At 43.1% G+C, this 21,378-nt stretch overlaps 1 protein-coding gene across 1 annotated transcript in view; it reads left to right on the plus strand.

The window, feature by feature from the left end:
• The window catches only part of SEMA5B (semaphorin 5B), a gene marked incomplete in the record, with an annotated part of 415,784 nt that extends 403,900 nt beyond the window's left edge, over positions 1 to 11,884 (plus strand). Inside the window, 1 exon segment of the mRNA XM_030209426.1 lies at positions 9,964 to 11,884. Coding sequence (XP_030065286.1) covers positions 9,964 to 10,119 — 156 coding nt within the window.
• Between the last annotated feature and the right edge of the window lie 9,494 nt (positions 11,885 to 21,378).

The following is a 21,378-nucleotide window of genomic DNA, read 5'->3' on the forward strand; positions in this document are numbered from 1 at the left end:
TTTTTTCCCCGCAGCTTAGTAAAAGGACCCCTAAGTCCCCGCTCCCCCCGTTTTCTATTCTGTTGATGGCTCTCTCATTCTCCCTGTCTCCTCAGCTCGAAACCTTGGGGTCATCTTTGACTCTTCTCTCTCCTTCTCTGCTCATATCCAGCAGATTGCCAAGACCTGTCGTTTCTCTCTTTACAACATCCGTAAAATCCGCCCCTTTCTTTCCGAACACTCTACCAAAACCCTCATCCACACCCTTGTCACCTCTCGTTTAGACTACTGCAATCTGCTTCTTGCTGGCCTCCCACTTAGTCACCTCTCCCCTCTCCAGTCGGTTCAAAACTCTGCTGCCCGTCTCGTCTTGCGCCAGGGTCGCTTTACTCATACTACCCCTCTCCTCAAGACCCTTCACTGGCTCCCTATCCGTTTTCGCATCCTGTTCAAACTTCTTCTACTAACCTATAAATGTACTCACTCTGCTGCTCCCCAGTATCTCTCCACACTCGTCCTTCCTGTGCACTCCGCTCCATGGATAAATCCTTCTTATCTGTTCCCTTCTCCACTACTGCCAACTCCAGACTTCGTGCCTTCTGTCTCGCTGCACCCTACGCCTGGAATAAACTTCCTGAGCCCCTACGTCTTGTCCCATCCTTGGCCACTTTAAATCTAGACTGAAAGCCCACCTCTTTAACATTGCTTTTGACTCGTAACCACTTGTAACCACTCGCCTCCACCTACCCTCCTCTCTTCCTTCCCGTTCACATTAATCGATTTGATTTGCTTACTTTATTTATTTTTTGTCTATTAGATTGTAAGCTTTTTGAGCAGGGACTGTCTTTCTTCTATGTTTGTGCAGCACTGCGTACGCCTTGTAGCGCTATAGAAATGCTAAATAGTAGTAGTAGTAATCTCAAGGAGTATCAACATTCCATGTAGAACCCCAAAGAATAGCAAGATTCTGGAATCCTAAAGAGTGACAAGATTCCATGCAGAATCTCAAAGAGTAGCAACATTCCATGTAGAACCCCAAAGAATAGCAAGATTCTGGAATTGTAAAGAGTGACAAGATTCCATGCAAGATTCGTAACCACTTGTAACCACTCGCCTCCACCTACCCTTCTCTCCTCCTTCCTGTACACATTAATTGATTTGATTTGCTTACTTTATTTTTTGTCTATTAGATTGTAAGCTCTTTGAGCAGGGACTGTCTTTCTTCTATGTTTGTGCAGTGCTGCGTACGCCTTGTAGCGCTATAGAAATGCTAAATAGTAGTAGTAGTAAGTCGCTCACTTTCCTTCCTTCCATTCTTCCGGTGCCTGTATGTCATGATTTGTTAATGGCACAAGTGGCTGCAGTTGTCTTTGGTGGCGTTGGCTCCATGTCACCAGTGGGTCTGAGGACATGATTTCGTTATTGGTGCTAATTAGCTTGTTATTCAGTTAAATTATGCACGCATTTTGGGTACACGACCAAATTTGTGCACATAATTTTTAACGCCTTTTATAGAATCGGGTAAATGTGTCCCTTTGTGGCGGCCTAATTTAAGTGCCACTTTATAGAATTGTCCCCATTGTTATGACTTTTATATTTAATACAAACACGTTTTTGCCTATATACAGTGGTGGAAATAAGTATTTGATCCCTTGCTGATTTTGTAAGTTTGCCCACTGACAAAGACATGAGCAGCCCATAATTGAAGGGTAGGTTATTGGTAACAGTGAGAGATAGCACATCACAAATTAAATCCGGAAAATCACATTGTGGAAAGTATATGAATTTATTTGCATTCTGCAGAGGGAAATAAGTATTTAATCCCTCTGGCAAACAAGACCTAATACTTGGTGGCAAAACCCTTGTTGGCAAGCACAGCGGTCAGACGTCTTCTGTAGTTGATGATGAGGTTTGCACACATGTCAGGAGGAATTTTGGTCCACTCCTCTTTGCAGATCATCTCTAAATCATTAAGAGTTCTGGGCTGTCGCTTGGCAACTCGCAGCTTCAGCTCCCTCCATAAGTTTTCAATGGGATTAAGGTCTGGTGACTGGCTAGGCCACTCCATGACCCTAATGTGCTTCTTCCTGAGCCACTCCTTTGTTGCCTTGGCTGTATGTTTTGGGTCATTGTCGTGCTGGAAGACCCAGCCACGACCCATTTTTAAGGCCCTGGCGGAGGGAAGGAGGTTGTCACTCAGAATTGTACGGTACATGGCCCCATCCATTCTCCCATTGATGCGGTGAAGTAGTCCTGTGCCCTTAGCAGAGAAACACCCCCAAAACATAACATTTCCACCTCCATGCTTTTGGGACGGTGTTCTTTGGGTCATAGGCAGCATTTCTCTTCCTCCAAACACGGCGAGTTGAGTTCATGCCAAAGAGCTCAATTTTTGTCTCATCTGACCACAGCACCTTCTCCCAATCACTCTCGGCATCATCCAGGTGTTCACTGGCAAACTTCAGACGGGCCGTCACATGTGCCTTTCGGAGCAGGGGGACCTTGCGGGCACTGCAGGATTGCAATCCGTTATGTCGTAATGTGTTACCAATGGTTTTCGTGGTGACAGTGGTCCCAGCTGCCTTGAGATCATTGACAAGTTCCCCCCTTGTAGTTGTAGGCTGATTTCTAACCTTCCTCATGATCAAGGATACCCCACGAGGTGAGATTTTGCGTGGAGCCCCAGATCTTTGTCGATTGACAGTCATTTTGTACTTCTTCCATTTTCTTACTATGGCACCAACAGTTGTCTCCTTCTCGCCCAGCGTCTTACTGATGGTTTTGTAGCCCATTCCAGCCTTGTGCAGGTGTATGATCTTGTCCCTGACATCCTTAGACAGCTCCTTGCTCTTGGCCATTTTGTAGAGGTTAGAGTCTGACTGATTCACTGAGTCTGTGGACAGGTGTCTTTCATACAGGTGACCATTGCCGACAGCTGTCTGTCATGCAGGTAACGAGTTGATTTGGAGCATCTACCTGGTCTGTAGGGGCCAGATCTCTTACTGGTTGGTGGGGGATCAAATACTTATTTCCCTCTGCAGAATGCAAATAAATTCATATACTTTCCACAATGTGATTTTCCGGATTTAATTTGTGATGTGCTATCTCTCACTGTTACCAATAACCTACCCTTCAATTATGGGCTGCTCATGTCTTTGTCAGTGGGCAAACTTACAAAATCAGCAAGGGATCAAATACTTATTTCCACCACTGTACTTTCAGGAGGTTAGGAAAATCTAGTTTCCTACTGCCGTTTTCCCACCTATTTGTAGGCTCGATGTGGCTTACGGAGTACCGGAGAGGCGTTTGCGGACTCCGGTGTGAACAAATACAAAGTGATGTTGCGGTAAGATAAAGTTCTTGTGGCACAGCCACGTTAGGGAATTGTACAACGGAAGAGTTGTGTCACGTCCATTACGTTCTTTAGTTTTGTTGTGTAGCTGAGATCGGGCATTTAAGTTGGATCAGTAGGGTATGCCTTTTTGAACAGGTTGGTTTTTAGTGCTTTACGGAATTTCAGATGGTCATGTGTTGTTTTCAAGGCTTTTGGTAATGCGTTCCGCAGTTGTGTGCTTAAGTAGGAGAAGCTGAATGCGTAAGTTGTTTTGTATTTAAGACTTTTGCAGCTTGGCTAGTGCAGATTCAGATGTGTTTCCCGTTGGTAAGTCGATCCTGTCTGTCATGTATCCCGGGGCTTCATCGTAGATAATTTTGTGAACCATGGTGCAAAGTTTGAAAGCAATGCCTTCTTTGATTGGGAGCCAGTGTAATTTTTCCCGGAGGGGTTTTGCGCTGTCAAATCGTGTTTTACCAAATATAAGTTTAGCTGCCGTGTTTTGAGCGGTTGAAGTTTCTTTAAGATTTGTTCTTTGCATCCCGCGTAAATTCCATTACAGTAGTCTGCGTGGCTTGGTACCATAGATTGTATCAGGTTGCGAAAAGTTTCCCTTGGAAAGAATTGTATTGTGCCTTTGACATCTATCTCACAACATCCAGATTCTTCCCTATCAATATAAATTCACTCTCAAGCACGACTTTGATGAATGGGCTTTGGCCACATTAACGCATTTTGCTGACATGCTTTCTGCAGAAAAGATCTTCCATCATGCTTTCTGATAGATAGATAGATGGATCTGAAAGCAGAGGTGAAGGTACACAGTGGTGACTGTGCTTTGCAGTTACTGCAGTTGTCCTAGAAAAGAAAGCAGTAGGTGGGCAAGGTTTCATCCTTGCATTTAGATTCCCCCATTTACATTTTTGAATTAAGCAGCATTACAGTGATCTATGGATGATACCTTGAAACCCTCTGCTCAGTGTGCAGCAGCGGCTAAGAAAGCAAATGGAATGTTAGGAATTATTAGGAAAGAAATCACCTGAGAATATTATAATGTCTTTGTATTGTATATAATTCTAGTCATTGCTTCTCAAAAAAGATAGAGCAGAAGTAGAAAAGGTACAGAGAAAGGCAAGCAAAGTGATAAACTGGATGGGACATCTTGCTTATGAGGAAAGGCTAAAGAGGTTAGGGCTCTTCAGCTTGGAGAAGAGACGGCTGAGGAGAGATATGATAGAGGTCTGTAAAATACTCAGTGGTGTGGAACAGGTAGATGTGAATCGCTTATTTACCCTTTCCAAAAATAGAAGGAGGTATGCAATGAAGCTACTAAGTAATACATTTAAAACAAATTGGAAAAAAAATTTCTTCACTCAAATTTTAATTAAAGCTTTGGAATACATTGCCAGAGAATGTGGTAAAAGCAGTTAGTATAGCAGGGTTTTAAAAAAGTTTGGACAAGTTCCTAAAAGAAAATTCCATAAATCATGATTAAGATGGGCTTGAGAAAATCCAATGTGGCTCCTTGAGACCTGAGCAAATCACTGAACCCACCCTTGCTCCGGGGATTTAAAAAAAAATGTAGTTTGTGTAAACTACTTTGATTGTACCATAGAAAGATGGTATATCAAGGATGTAAGAAACAAGGGGCCCTTTTACTTCTGGGCATTAACCCCCTGATTCTGTAAAGGTTGCCGAAAATTACACAGGCAAATTTAGGCGCAGTGCCAATTTAATAAGATAACGAGCCAATTAGTTCCAATAATTGTTTTTTTTTACAAACAATTATTGGCATTAATTAGATTTAATTGGGAGCTATGCATGTAAAGTTAGGTGCATAATCCAAGCCTAAATTTTACGTGTGGCCCAAAAAGGGGCATAGAAAGACAGTTATGGCCATTTCGGGCTTAACTGAGGCTTAGTTTTGAGTTACGTGCATAATTACAGAATAAGGGCCCCTTTTACCAAGCTGCGGCAAAAGGGGGCCCGCGCTGGTGTCGGCGCATGTTTTACACTCACGCCGAGGCTCCCTTTTACTGCAGCTGGTAAAAGGGAAGTCTCGCCTTCCTGCAGGAAATGGCCGTGCAGCAAGTAAAGCATTTGCTGTGCGGTCATTTCGGTGGGGAGCCCTTACCCCCACCCACTGAGGTGGCGATAAGAACTCCCACGTTAACCTAGCCGTAACTGGGCAGCACACGGCACTGCCCGATTACCACCAGGTACATTCTGGAAATGATAGGGGTGGGGTGATAGGGGTGGGAATTACGATCGGGCTACTGTGGTAGCCTGGCAGTACTTCCTGTACAGCGAGCGGTAAGCTTGTGTTGGGCTTACCACTGCTTAGTAAAAGGAGCCCTAAGGGCGCTTCTTGGGAGGGTTAACGTGCAGGTAGCGCACGCCGAATCGGCACTACCGTCAGGGTATTGCAACCACCTGGCAGTTATTCTGAGTTTGGCGTGCACCAAATCCCGTGGTAGAAAATATTTTTTCTATTTTCTACCACGGGGGGGGGGGGGGGGGGGGCGTTCCCAACGGTAACTGGCAGCACAGCCATGCTGGTGCACTCTGCATGGTTACCGCATGAGCCCTTACCGCTAAGTCAATGGCTGGCGGTAAGAGCTCAGGCCGTAAATAGGCACGCGCTTGTTTTAATTTTTGCGCACGCCTCTTTTTCCCAGCCCATTAAAAAAACGGCCTGCTTCCCAGCCGTGGTAAAAAGTGGCCCAGGGCGCTCCCAAAAGACGTGCCCCACACTACCGCAGCCCACGTTTTACCACGGCTTTCTAAAAGGGGGCCCTGAGAGCCTCACAGTTTGTTTAACTTTTGATACTATTCTGATCGTTCAGCTATTTAGCTTCTATACGTAAGTATATGTTGAAGATTTTGTCCTGGGAGTTCCTCCTTTTTATTTGTTTGAGCTTTCTATTTACAGTGAAACCTCGGCTTTCGTTGACTTCGGTTATCGTCGGTTTCGGTTTTCGTTGATTTTTTCAGTGAAAAATTTGTCTCGGATTTTGGTTGCCTCGGTTTTCGTTGATAATTTTGCGAAAACAAAGGGCGACCCACGCGTTCTCCTGCTGATTGTGTCGTCGTTTCTCGTTGTGTGAGCATCGCCCCGCGCGTCTAACGCAACGCACGCAAGATAAAATCACATGTACTCAAATCTCATTTTCCCTGTTAAGTGTTTCCCTTGCTAATAAGTTAACCCTTTCCCTTTAGCTCCATCATGGGTCTATATTTATTCTCTATAAAATGTGTTTTTGGCATGTATTTTGGAGTGTCTAATTGGATTTACATTGATTCATAAGGAAATAATTGCCTCGGTTTTCATCCGTTTCGGTTTTCATTGATTGTTTTCGGACGGATTATCAACGAAAACCGAGGTATCACTGTACTTTTATGACAAATACTGAATGTTTTTTAAATTTTGTATTTGCATTCATTTTTTTTTTAATGATAAGATATTGAATACTTTCTAAATGTTCTATTTGCAGTCACTTACTGCCCCTGACTCAGCCATTTGAACTGGCGAAACATGGCCATGTCGGTCATTTTATGTTGAACCTCTGGGAGCTTTTAATTCAGTAATGAAGACTGTATTTTTTTTGTAAGCTCTGGGCCAGTGGCATCCTATGGATAGACTGTTCTGGCACTATTTATACAGTACTGGGATAGAGCGAGGACATTCCAGCCAACTATCTCTCTTGTCTGTCCCCTTCTCCTCTACTGCTAATTCCAGACTCCGTTCCTTCTATCTCGCTGCACCACACGCCTGGAATAGACTTCCAGAGCATGTGCGTCTAGCCCCATCTTTGGCCATTTTCAAGTCCAAGCTACAAGCCCACCTCTTTGACGCCGCTTTTGAGTCCTAACCACTGCTCACTTGCCTGTACCTTTTATCCCCTCCTCTCTAATTCCCCTTACCCCTTAGTTGTTCTGTCTGTTACCTGTTGTCTTATTTAGATTGTGAGCTCTGTGAGCAGGCACTGTCTTCATGTGTATGGTGTACAGTGCTGCGTATGCCGTGTAGCGCTATAGAAGTGTTAAGTAGTAGTAGTAGTAACTATACGGACAGGAGCAATGTAGCTGCTACTCAAACCAAGTTAACCAAATGGCCGCTGGCTGGTTAACTCGCTTGGTCATGGCAATCTGGTCATTTCCAGCGACACTTAACCGGTCATCCTTACTGAAAATGACCGGTTAGTGCCAAACAAAGCCAGTTATGTCCGAGGCGTTCCAAGGGTGGAGTCCGGTTAGGTCCCAATATTCAGACCTAACTGGCCAGGGTTAGTGCATAAATGCATTTGATTCCACTGCTTTGTTGTTTTTTTATCTACTGTTTTGTAAGCAGTTGTCTGCCTTTTTGTTTTTTGTTTTTTGGACTGCCAGAAAGGTTGAAAGCTGTGAGGGTTCAAAGAAGACAAATTTCTTTGTCCGATATTTTATAATGCGTTTACAGGGGTACTTCAGGAAAAAGGTTCCAGCCAATTGGAGTACACCTGGTCTCATCAAAAGACATCTCTTTCTTCGTTTTTGTGTCTCTTTTGTAACATCTGGGAAGAGTCGAACCTTTAACCCAAGAAAACGTTTTTCTCGGTTTTGAAAAAATAGTCTCATAAGCCAGTTCTTGTTATGTAAGCCACATTGAACCCGAGTCACTCTCGGGCTAATGTGGGGTAAAAATGTCATAAATAAATTCATAAATAAGCTTTGTAAGCACTCTACTGTAAGTGACATTTCCTGCAAATACAAGCGTGATACGTGCGGCACATGGGTGTTATGTATGTCACTTATAAAATACTATAAGTACATATGCCTTTTTGCTGCATTTAGGTGTGTCCGGTTACACCAGGCATATGGCTGGGTTACACTATATTCTGTAATGGAATTTGGGCTCCCAGATGCTGTTCTGGAATAAGTGAGGCCCCACTTACAGAATTACCCCCATAGGGCCAGATTCTATATATGGCGCCTGAAAAATCCGTGCGGTAAAAAATACAGCTAGGCGTATTCTGTAAAGTATGCCTAAATTTTATAGAATAGACTATCAATAGAAATAAAACAAAATAAAACATGAAAAAGAAAATAAGATGATACCTTTTTTATTGGACGTAACTTAGTACATTTTTTGATTAGCTTTTGAAGGTTGCCCTTCTTCCTCAGATCGGAAATAAGCAAAATGTGCTAGCTGACAGTGTAAATAAGTGAAAACATTCAAGCATTACTATGACAGTAAAATAGATACCATTGGAGATTCTACATGGAATGTTGCTACTATTGGAGATTCTACATGGAATGTTGCTATTCCACTAGCAACATTCCATGTAGAAGGCTGCGCAGGCTTCTGTTTCTGTGAGTCTGACGTCCTGCACGTACGTGCAGGACGTCAGACTCACAGAAGCAGAAGCCTGCGCGGCCACATTGGTGATCTACAAGGGCCGACTTCTACATGGAATGTTGCTAGTGGAATAGCAACATTCCATGTAGAATCTATAGAAATCAAACAAAATAAAACATGGAAAAGAAAATAAGATGATACCTTTTTTATTGGACGTAACTTAGTACATTTCTTGATTAGCTTTCGAAGGTTGCCCTTCTTCGTCATCTTATTTTCTTTTTCATGTTTTATTTTGTTTTATTTCTATTGATTACCTTTAAAAGTGGACTAACACGACTACCACACCTCTCTACTCATAGAATAGACTTAAATTTCCACGCAATATATAGAATACCATGAGCAGCTCGCCAGATGAATAGATTTGGTTGCATCCATTTAGGTCACGTCATACTTGGTGTAAAGCCCGATGCCTAAATTAGGCGCAGATCGGGTGTATTCCATAATCGTGTACGTAGATTTTAGAAACGGCCCTGGCCATGCCCCCTTTTCAACTGTGCGACTTGGAATTTAGGAGCACCATGTTAAAGAATACACAGCGAGTTGTGCGCGTAAATCTCAGTTAATGCCAATTAGTGCTAATAATTGCTTGTTACCATCCAGTTAACATAGTAACATAGTAGATGACGGCAGAAAAAGACCTGCACGGTCCATCCAGTCTGCCCTACAAGATAACTCATATGTGCTAATTTTTGTGTATACCCTACTTTGATTTGTACCTGTGTTCTTCAGGGCACAGACCGTATAAGTCTGCCCAGCACTATCCCCGCCTCCCAACCACCAGCCCCGCCTCCCAACCACCGACTCTGGCACAAACCGTATAAGTCTGCCCAGCACTATCCCTGCCTCCCAACCACCAGCCCCGCCTCCCATCTCCGGCTCTGACACAGACCATATAAGTCTGCCCAGCACTATCCCCACCTCCCAACCACCAGTCCCGCTTCCCACCACTGGCTCTGGCACAGACCGTTCAAGTCTGCCCAGCACTATCCCCGCCTCCCAACCACCAGCCCCGCTGATTAACAGTGCTGATTAACTAGTTAACCAATTAAGTTATGCACATTGTTATAGAATACGTTCCGGTTTCCGCATGGATTTTTAGGTGCCACATATAGAATTTAGAGTGGATATTTTCAACTGATAAAGAAGTAGCAATCCAGAAGTCAACAGGATACTCTTTACACATGTATTCAACAGCACTACGTGAACGTATGTAAACATTTGTATTGACAACTTTTTTTTCCTCTTTTTGCAGACACTTAATAAGAACAATTTAATTCCAGATGAAAGGACCAACTTTTACCCTTTACAGCAGACCAATGTATATACTACGACATATTATCCTGCTACAATGAACAAATACGATTACAGGCCCGAGGCCTCTCCTGGAAGGACCTTCACTAATAGCTGAGAATTTATAGATCCTACAAATACTGGATTATTTCCTGTCATTCATTTTTTTTTTCTCAGTTGTTTTGTGGACCAAATCAGGAGCTGTTGCTATGGTACACTGGACCCAGCTCTTCTGTTGCATTCCTTGAGTGCACGCAACCGGTTAGTTAAGGAGGGTGGCCAGATCCGAGGTTATTCTCTGCAGACTGTCATGGATACCCAGACGGAGAAGGCACTTTGATGAGACTGTGAATATTTATGGTCAGAAGATCAGCAATTCTGTCTCAGCTCCCACATTGTCTTTCGGCTAAATATACTGTGAACAATACCTGCTGTCAGATTTTTCCAAGGAACGCAATCGTAAACTTTGCTTGGCCTTGAGACTATCCATCAAAACGCATTGTGCATTTAAATAAAACAAGCGAAAATAACAGACAACGGACGGCCTACATTGCATGATGGGCTACTACGGACGTCCGTCCTCCAAGCTTGACAACTACAGTATGTTTCTGAGTTCAGATTTCCACTAAAGTTACTTCTCAATGAGCATTCGCAATATAACCCGAAAATTCCTCTTAGCACTAATGAGCCTAAAATCTTTTCTTTTTGGCAGTATTTAGGTCAGCTTCAAAGGTAACGAGAGAAGCTCCCTAAGTACTGACCCCCCCAGAAAAACCCCATTTATAAATGTTTATAATCTACAGCAAAACAAAATTACATAGACATTGAGAAGCTAAAGTAAAACTGTGGACTTAATTTACAAAATCTTTCATGTAATCCTCTTAGTGATGGAAGAGACAGTTGAGAAGCGGAGAATGGTGGCAGCATCCTTCTAAGGACATTGATTCGGCCTCTTGGTTTGGCTATGCTGTCTTTAAGCCGATAAAACGTTGATGGTCACTATGCTCCCCGGGAAAATGCTCTTATTTGCAATTTCCAATATATTTTTTATTTACGATTTGACAGAGAGGAAGGGGAGAATTCAGAGGTTTTTTTTTGTGTGGGGGAGGGTCAATATTTTTTTATAGAAATGCCTTCATAGTGAAATGTACCAGATTATTTGCTGCAGATTTGCACGTCTTCCAACTAGTATTTCCATTGAAGAATGCAGCTCAGTCATAATTTGCCAATATATTTTCTATTTCCTAGGGCAAAAAAAAAAAAATCTACTAAAACTAATAAAGACAAGTTCTACTGTGGAGTTCAACTGTCCAATCTTGGAAGCCATTTTTGTTCTCATGTGTCCTCCCAAATGTATGTCATTGAACACGAGGCAATACAATATATTTGGAAGTTTGTGGAACTTAAAAAAAAATCAACACCATCTTCTCTTATCCCTTAAATTCCGTCTTGATGCTTTAGCGAGATGAAATCCTTACACAGCACCTTGAATTACATCTTCTCCATCTTATTCACTATACTTTGATTCCTATTACAGATTTTATTTTGTACCTCGTTACCGTTCTTATCACGTTATAGTTGTGATTTCCTGGATCAGTGGTACTTTGTTGATTGTATTACAAAATAGTCTTAAAATGTCCGTTTTAGCTTGGTGGCTTCGGAATGTATTTACAGGGAGCACAAACACTGTGACATTTCATTAGGTGAGGAGTATCAGGTGTTGAAAATCTCATTTCCCTGTAGCATGCCTAGTAGTTTGGTCAAACCGCAAGTTAAAGTTAAAATATAGGGTACTGAGGTTAAAACCAGGCAGGTAATTCCACAAAACTCCTCCTAATGAGTGTGAGTAACAAAAATGTAGTGTTCTATGCAATGCGTTTTTTCTTCAGGGGTGGGGTGATCACTGAGGGACCCACCCCACAATAGCCAGATCCCCTGCACATAGTCACAGAATCTATGGCAAGGCAGAATTGGTGTGTAGAGCCTGAGCTCTTTCATTATAACTTGGAGACCATGGGTCACTTTTAGCAGACAATGGAAAAGGTGCCGGTACTCAGTACCCCCTCAAAAATAGCCCTGGTTCTATTAAATTAGACTATGAACTACTTATGTAAACCAATGCAAAGTGGAGGTTATTTTCAAATGGAATTCTTGTAGGTTGAAATACTTTTAGTTGGTCCATGAAAAACGATGTAGCACTTGAACTTTTGCGACCCCAACATTCTTTCTTCAGATGCTGACTGAATAAAAGGTATCACAAATTATTGCAGTTCCTATTTCCTTCAGGATTAGTAGAGGTACAGTCTATTAATAAAAGGCAAATTTATGTAAAGAGTGGGCTTTCAAATACATTTTAACTTCAGTAATAATTTCCACTGTTCTACGGCTTAGGTTTGGTTTATGCTGGTGATTGGTACATAGTACCTTGGCACTGCTGACACATTGCTGAACCCCAAGTGTATTAGGAAGACTGTATGAAACAGAAACTGATAATTGAAAATTCCTAGGCAACCACAGTTATCATTTATAGCACCTTGAACCTGCATCAGAACAGCAATGGGGATTCTGTGTGCCCTGCTGCCCTCCTCTTAATGCTTTCAGCGAGCTACCTCCATGAGTTCCAAGACACTACAAAAGTCAGTGAGCTGGAACACTTCTGTGCATCCACTCGAAATAATCTGCCATTCTCTTGCCTGTGAGTGGTTTTAAAGAGATTTTCTTTGACTCTCTTCATTTAATAAACTTTCTTCATGTCGTGCAGAGATTAGAAAGGGCTTGTTTAATTAAAACCCTTTAGTGTCCAATGTTCCCATCAATCTGTTCCCATATGGCTTATTACGGGAACATTGGACACTAAAGGGTTAAAATATGTAGCACAAATTGAGAGCATACATTGGGCTGAGTGCCGTGAAGTCTAAAGCTACTAAGAGATATACAGATATCAACATGACCACAGATAAGGGCCAAATGGCCCATCCAGTCTGCCCATCCTCAGTAACCACTAACTCCTCCTTTTCTTAAGGGATCCCACGTGCCTGCCCCATGCTTTCTTAAATTCGGACACAGTCCTCGTCTCCACGACCTCCACCAGGAGGTCATTCCACGCATCCACCACCCTTTCTATGAAAGAGTATTTTCTTAGATTCCTCCCAAACCTATTTCCTCTTAACTTCATCCTAGGCCCTCTTATTTCAGAGTTTTTATTCGTTTGAAAAAGACTCACCTCCTGTACATTATCGCCACTGAGATTTTTTAATGTCTCTATGATATCCCCTCTCTCCCGCCTCTCTTCCAGTGTATACATGTTGAGGTTCATAAGCCTGTCCCTATATGTTTTATGACTACGGCTGCTTACCAATTTTGTAGCTGCCCTCTGGACCAACTCCATCCTATTTATATATTTCTGTAGGTGCGGTCTCCAGAATTGCACGCAGTACTCTAAATGGGGCCTCACCTGAGACTTATACAGGGGCACTATCACCTCTTTTTTCCAGCTGGTCATCCCTCTCCTTATGCACTCAAGCATCCTTCTGGCTTTGACCATCATCTTTCCTACCTGTTTGGCCACCTTAAGGTCAGCAGACACAATCACCCCCAAGTCACGTACTTCTTTCGTACACAGAAGCACTTCACCCCCTATATTGTACTGTTCCCTTGGATTCTTGTAACCCAAGTGCATGACCCTGCATTTCTTAGCATTAAATCTTAGTTGCCAATTATTGGACCTTCGATACAAATGCGTAGGGCTAGCAACCCTACAAACATGCCAAATCCATATAGCAAATTTTGTTTAAAAAAAAATCAGCCTACAGTTAAATGATGCACCTTAGAGTTGTAATAGTAAATTGGTTTGCTTCAGTGGTACCTTCCTGCTAGGTTACGAACCCTGAACCTTTTGATACTTGCTTCCTTTTATCATTGCAGTTAGAGTAGAAGGTGGAACTTTCCTCCAGTCCTGGCCCTAGTACCTTCTTTTTTTCTTAAAAGAACATTACCATTGAAGAATTTTGACGCCATGCATTAAGCAGAGACAAAGTGCTGGCATCAGATTTCACTGAAGCAAAATGCTGGGAACATGGAGATAGAGGTGCCTGCCATCACTTCCTCAAAACGCCCCTATGCAGAAGACTGTTCATCCACTCCTTTTCTACCTGAATGTAACTCTCTTTGAGCTACTGAAAAGCCATGACCTAGATCAAAATTCTCTTCCCCTCTTCCCTCTGATGCTTGTGGATGTATGCCAACATCTAAGGGTCCCAATTTAAGCCGCTGGTTCAATTCTGGCATACCTACCATGGGCCACAGAGTCTACACCCCAGGAATCATTGGGGAGAATCTGGAGAAGGGTATCTATTGTCAATGTGTCTTGCGAGTGCTTGCCTTAATTCCTTGCCTCAACCCCTACAGCACTGACACTAAGGCTAGCTTTGGTGCAGCCAGTTTTAAAGACTGAAGCAGGGTCTGGAGTCTTAACAGAAAGGTTCATCGGCCTTAGTGCCGGTTGCCTCAACAATTATATCGTGTGTTAGAGCAGGAAATTTCATTGGGTCATACAACAGACAAGATACTTTGTAGAAGCCTTTTCTGTTAGCCAGGTCCAAACTCAGACTTAGGAAGGTGAAAAACAGATGGTTCATTCAATCATTGGTGTTTTGGAGCCTCTGCAGTGCAGTAGGGATTGGTGCTCATAAGCTGTCATGACTATGGGCTTCAGCCCTCAGGTTTTATGTGCAGGAACAACTCGTGGGCATGCTGTATAAGGGAGATAAACTCAAGGAGGAAGTGGCTCGAATGAAAGACCACTATTCCACATTTCAAACTGTCTTTGCTGCCACTGCTGTTGTAGCCTTCGCTACTTCAAAGAGGCACCGGAGCGGTGCATCTAGGAAATATTTCTGTCCTTGGAAGAGATGTTTTCTTCCACCCCTGTTTGAACTCACAACAAGAAAAGGGGCCTCACCCCAGGCAGCTAAGGGTCCAAAGAACCAGACAGCTACCCAGTCAAACCTAGGATTGATCCAGGACACAGCTAGAATCTCAGTTTCCGTGTGTACTGTAAGTTTGAAGAGTTCTGGACTGGTGGTCGAAGCCAGAAGAACATGGTAAGCAAGGTAAGTGTGGCAGGAGGGCACTGACATTTTAGGGTGCCATGCTTACCTTGCCTACAGCAGTGCCAGACCTCCGCTCCAGCACTGCTCATCCCACCCTTTCCAACAGGAAGTCATCAAAGAAGGCAGGACGTGGGAGCACTGTAGTGTAGGCCTGTGGAAGAGGATGGCCATGAGGCAGGATGACAGTGCCTACGACAGCAGTGGACCCAGGGGAGGATAGACAACAGCAGGCTTAGTATTCCATTCAGGCTTAGAGGACACCAGAAAAAGCTACAGAGGAGCACCAGCAATCCTAGGTCCATCCCTGCTGGTGGTGAAGCCCTTCAAGCAAATAGAGCCAACTGAGCCAAATTTACAGTATAAAGCAAAGCTTTATTCAGCGCTGGAAGCAGAATACAAATGCTTGGCATACCCTCACAAACTTTACAGAAGGATTTCTTCCCTTCAAACAAATTGTTCAAGTATAGCCTAGAGAACTCCCTCTTCCTGGTTTGGGCCTCCTGTTTCTCCTTCTAAGACAAGTTTCCCAACGTTTATTTCTGGTAAAGTGGGCTGTCCTGTCATCTCAAAAGGACGACTATAGGGTTCTCCTACACATTCCTTCACACAGTGCCAGAGAACCTTCCAATCAGGGAAGGCTGAAGCTTTTCATAAACTGCTGGTACAGTATAACCTTGGACTCGTGGATTCTCAGCATAGTAAGAAATGGGTATCGATCCCTCCAAATTGCCCTCCCCGAGAGCCTCATGGTCAAACTCTCAACACGTCACTTTCCTCCCTTTTCTAGGCCAATGGGGTTGAACCCATTTTACCAGGTGAAAACAAGCAGAGTTTTTATTCCAAGTATTTCCCGAGCCTAAAACAAATCAGCATAACTCCATCGCTTCCTAGACTTGAGGGCCTTGAACTGCTTATACTTGAGGAAAGTAAAGTTACTGACCTGTAACAGAAGTTCTCCGAGAAAAGTAGCACCTAAGTCCTCAATAAATCCACCCCTTCACCTAAGACTCAGCTTCTCTTACATTGCAACTTCTGTTAGCTCGGTAAAGTACCCAGTTGGTCTTGTGATGATGGCAGCATGGGAAGTCGCACACATGAATAGTAATCCATGCTGAAAAACTCTGTAAAAGTCCAGGGCTTGTTACCCACAACACTATGCTGGACACTGTCAAATAATGTCACCCAATAGCAAAGGCTTTTCCTGTACTCCTTGTAGAACACCTGCTTCTTGTAAGCATCTTTGTTTTATGTCTCAAGAACCCTAAACAAAGAGATACTTCAGTTGTTAAATGATTAATTTGACTTCGACCATATATAATTTTACATTCTCCATCCATTGACAAGCAATAATTAACTTCCTGTCTCCGAAACGAGAAGCCTTGAATTACACTGGCTGAATCTGTCATTAATAGTGTATTTTTAAAAAGCATTTGAAATAGGCACAGTGCAGACAGACTGTGGGATTATCATTTTTATCAGAAGTCTCAGGATCCCTTGAGTATATGGATACCATCTGGCAAAATCATGGCCTCTTTTTCTTTTTTCTTGAAAGCTCCTCTGATGGCACCATAGAGTTAGGCTTTTGGTGTGACACTAATTCAGAGAAGGAATCATCATCAAACCGTGGCAGAAAGAGGAAGGCTGATGTTAAGGAAAATGTGGCAGTGTTCCTTTAAGGAAAATCACTTTATTTGTTGTAAATGCAAAGAGCATATTTTTACAGCAAGGGAGGATAGAAATTCATGTTCACTCTTCTTAGTAATCAGATTGAATTTGCTTTTTGCGTAATTGCCAATTTCTTGTTTAATGCTGAGGACCAGAAATTACAGTAAGAAATATCTGGACTTCTAATACTCAAATAACGTTTTGGCTGCAAGTGTAATTCTTCAACAACGTTAAAAGCATAATCCAAAGTATTGAAATCCCTATAAACTCTACAATGCATGACAGGCTAATGACAATATCCAATGATGTTCTTGTATTTCCATTCTCATGGGTAATTCACAAGCCTCATCTTCAATGCTGTAATGCCTTTAGCAGATTGAATTCCTACCCCAGCTTGATATTAGACTGCTATGAGTCTCCAGTATCCAAGGTCAACCGAATGTGTGTTTAGTGCACCGGAAACCTATTTTGCTCTTTTTAATAGCTCAATCTTAAATTTTCATTTTAAGACAGAGGTGATAGAATGTGCGACAGGCTGCCGCTGTCTTGAATGTGATATACTTGAACGAGTGCACACCAACTCAGAGACCCGTTGGTCTTACCTTACTACCAGTGCATGAAACCCATCTGTCATTCTGTGTGATGGCAAAATGCAAACAAAGAGATGAAATGTATTCATATGTACCTGTGATTAAGCACTCATCCACCTTAAAGGTCAGCAACCACCTCCACTTTTCTTAAAGACAAGTTGATCCAGTCTGGGTTTTAGTATCCTTAAGTGCACTATGATTAGTTCTGATTTCTCGCTCAACCCGTCCTAGTGATTCTACAGCCAGTCTGTATTGTATAAGATCTGTACAATTTTATGCAAATTGATGCCATGCACATTCATTGCCGAGATCTCAAAAAAGCCAACTGGTTATGGGATTGCCTAGGGCAGGTTTGGAAACAGAGACCAAATCTGTGCATATTTGTGTGTGTGTATGTGTGCTGGGGGTGGGGGGCTGTGATTGGAGAGAAGGACAAATGAAATCGGGACTAAGAGTAGTGATAGAGTTACAAGTAATGATGCCTAAGGCCTATTCTCTCAACACCATAGAAAGGGTGCCTTCACACCTAGCTCAGCACAGAATGGCAGATCCACTACATGCATACGGTAGTTCTGACTTTCATAAGAAAATTAGGATTACAGCCCCCTACGTTCAATGGAGTAAAATCAGGGGAAGGGGAAATCTTTTGAAGGACCTGGGTAAGGTGGTAGCTTTTCATGATCCTAATCATTAAACCCAAATGATATGCTCTATCCCTGGTTGCCTATCTCTCTCGTGCATTCACCTAGAATGTTTCTGAGTTTGCAGGCTTCATTTTCCTACAAAGTGCAGGGTAATATGCCTCAAGTCCGAAGGCCTGAGGACGATTCATTCCAACTGCTGCAAATGCAGAATAATTTCCTGCATTGTGATTTCCCACACAAATATTTGAACAAGAGTCAAATATTTTAAAAAGCCGGTAGGATAAGGAACTGAGAGCTCCTAGAGAGAAAGGCATTATGTTGTAAGCAAGGAAACAGTAGTGAAATGACTGAAAAATAATAATAATAATGCACAAGATATTCAAAGCGCAGCTTAACAGAGGCAAATGCTAGCAGAGGAATCCTTGTGCAAATATTTGTTGCATTGTTTATGATATATTTCTGTTTTTCATGTTTTGCTGAATACATTTAAGGGCTGGAGTTCTCATTGACTTAGTGTTGCCTTGGTTCCTCAGATGCTCACATGTGAGTGTGTATACAGATGTTCCAGTAGAGCAGGGGTGGGCAATCTCAGTCGTCGAGGGCCGCAACCCTGTTGGGTTTTCAGGATTTTCTCGACGAAAATGCATTAAAAATTTTACTTGTACTGCCTCCATTGTATGCACATAGATCTCATGCATATTCATTGTTATTAATATAGTACTATATGAGTTATCGTACTAAAACTGTGCATACAATTTATATCTTACTTCTAATGCCAGTCAAAAAAATCCAAAATTCATTAAGCATTTATAATTTTCTCCATCGTTACTGTAATATTTTGTACAATAAATGCTTTCATATGGAAACCATCCTAGGCATAAACAATTGTCCTAAACCAGTCCGTAACAAAGTTACGCTTTTACTTTGGCAACAGAACGCCCCTTGTCTTCTGAAGAACAATTCTGGATTTGTAATCCCAAAAAGTCTTATCTTTGAGCAACCTTATAGGCTCCCTAGTTTTCTGTCGGCTTCATGGTTGGCTAAGGAAGCAGGGATAAGCCTCACAGTCCAAAACTCTGTGGCGCTATAGCGCAGCGTTATCTCATCAGCGTAAACCTCTCCAAGTTTATGCCTTGGATGGTTATTTTGTATTGCATTTGTATTTTGAGTAAAAAAGAGTGGTGAGAATAAGCTCCATTGAAGTATGAATGGTGGTATGCTTGGTATTTATTAGATGTTATGTTATAATATATATATTCAGGTTGACTTGTGTCTACGCAGTATAAACAGGAAGTGTTTCCACATGAAAACGTTTATTGTACAAAATATTACAGTAAAGATGGAGAAAATTATAAATGCTTAATGAATTTTGGATTTTTTGACTGGCATGAGAAGTAAGATGCATATTCATTGGGGAAATCCTGAAAAACCCAACTGGGTTGAAGCCCTCAAGGACCGAGATTGCCCACCCCTGTAATAGAGAACTGTAAAAAAAAAATTTTTTAAAACCTGCAGGCAGCACCAAATTTGACTGTTGCTCTGTGTGCCAGACAGTGGCGTACCAAAGGGGGGGGGGGCAGTGGGGGCAGTCCGCCCCGGGTGCACGCCGCCGCTGGGGGGGGGAGGGGGGGGGGGTGCCGCGCGCGCGCGCCTGTCCGTCGTTCATTCCACGCTTCCTCTGCCCCGGAACAGGTTACTTCCTGTACCCAGGGGGGGGGGGGGGGTGTCCTTTCGCGCTTCCTTCCTTCTAGTGTGCTTCAGCTGTGTCAGAAAAGCTGCCCACGTCTGCACGGTTGTTATCCTCCCCTTTCCAAAGGACAAAGCAAAGCAGCATCCGATGGCGTGAGCCGATGTGAAGCCCCCTGAAGGGTAGCCCCCCGTCTCCGTGCAGCAGCAGGCGGACGGTGAGCAGAACCTCTCCCTGTGAGGAGGCCGGTGGTAGCTTCCGGGCTGTGGGGATTGGCCGGTTTCAGCCCTTTCCCGCCCTCCGCCTGCTTTTCATTGAGCACAGCTGCAGCGGCGGGAGCAGGGAGTGCAGAGGTGCTGGGGGCGGCTCACGGACGGGGCTCGCACGGGCGGCTGCAGAGACTGTTCAGCACGCAGAAGGAGGGCAGATCGCGCTGCATCCGGGGGGGGGGGGGGGCGCATCTGCGATCCACCCCGGGTGTCAGCCCCCCTAGGAAAGCCACTGGTGCCAGAACAACCTATTTTAAAATGTTACATTTCAGAAAATCACTGTCTATTCTGTGAAAGGAGAAGACCTTCAGAGCTTCTTTATAAACCTTTTTCTTTTCTTCAGAGGTTCCTTCTTCACCAGGCTGTCAGTTAAGTGCCAGCTGGGACACTCCGTCCCATTGAACTCTACTGCAAAAAAACATTACTCCTGCTCCATGTGGCTTCCACAATGGGGCTTGATGGATTATTGTAATGAATGCATGTCTGTAAATTTACATGTGTAAATATGAAGCAGTCGAGAAGGGTGCAAATCTTTGTAAACAGTGAGCATGCACAGAGACTAGAAACAAGCAATGTGCATTATTACAACTAACTTGGTTTCCTAATGCCTTATTTGTAAAGAGAAAACAATGGAGATAGAGAATGGGAATAGAGTCCATTCAATACCTTTCCAGACAGTACTTCATAAAGACCAGGTAACTACTTACCATGAGTCACACAAAATATTTTGCCCATAAAAATGATAAGCCCAGGTACTACAGGTACAACTTTATTCACTGGTTTAGAAGCAGTAAATATGTGCAAACAGAATTCACTGTGGTCTGGAGTAGTTTGTGTTGAGTTTAACAACAGCTTAGCCGAGATTGGGTGGCAGAGCCAGTGGTGGGAGGCGGGGCTGATGGTTGAGAGGCAGGGATAGTGCTGGGCAGACTTATACAGTCTGTGCCAGGGCTGGTGGTGGGAGGCGGGGCTGGTGGTTGGGAGGCGAGGATAGTGCTGGGCAGACTTGTACGGTCTGTGCCCTGAAGAGGACAGGTACAAATCAAGGTAGGGTATACACAAAAAGTAGCACATATGAGTTTATCTTGTTGGGCAGACTGGATGGACCGTGTAGGTCTTTTTCTGCCGTCATCTACTATGTTAGCTTATAGTATACTTTTCCCATTGATTCCTATGGAGTTGAGGTACATAACAGGTTTAGAGCATAGATAAGGTAAAGAGATGGACAACATGTGGGTATGTGTTTTGAGCCTTAGTTTTTTGAACACACAGAATGGTGAATATGCTCAATGAGAAGAGCAGCTCTGCATGTTGAGAAAGCAATATTGAGCCATGCATTTTATAATGAGCATAATTATATCATTTATGATCTTTTTATGCAGGCATAAAATGGGGCTTGTCCTGCAGCAGA

This window comes from Microcaecilia unicolor, chromosome 7 (assembly GCF_901765095.1).
Source record: "Microcaecilia unicolor chromosome 7, aMicUni1.1, whole genome shotgun sequence".
Taxonomy (NCBI): Eukaryota; Metazoa; Chordata; class Amphibia; order Gymnophiona; family Siphonopidae; genus Microcaecilia; species Microcaecilia unicolor.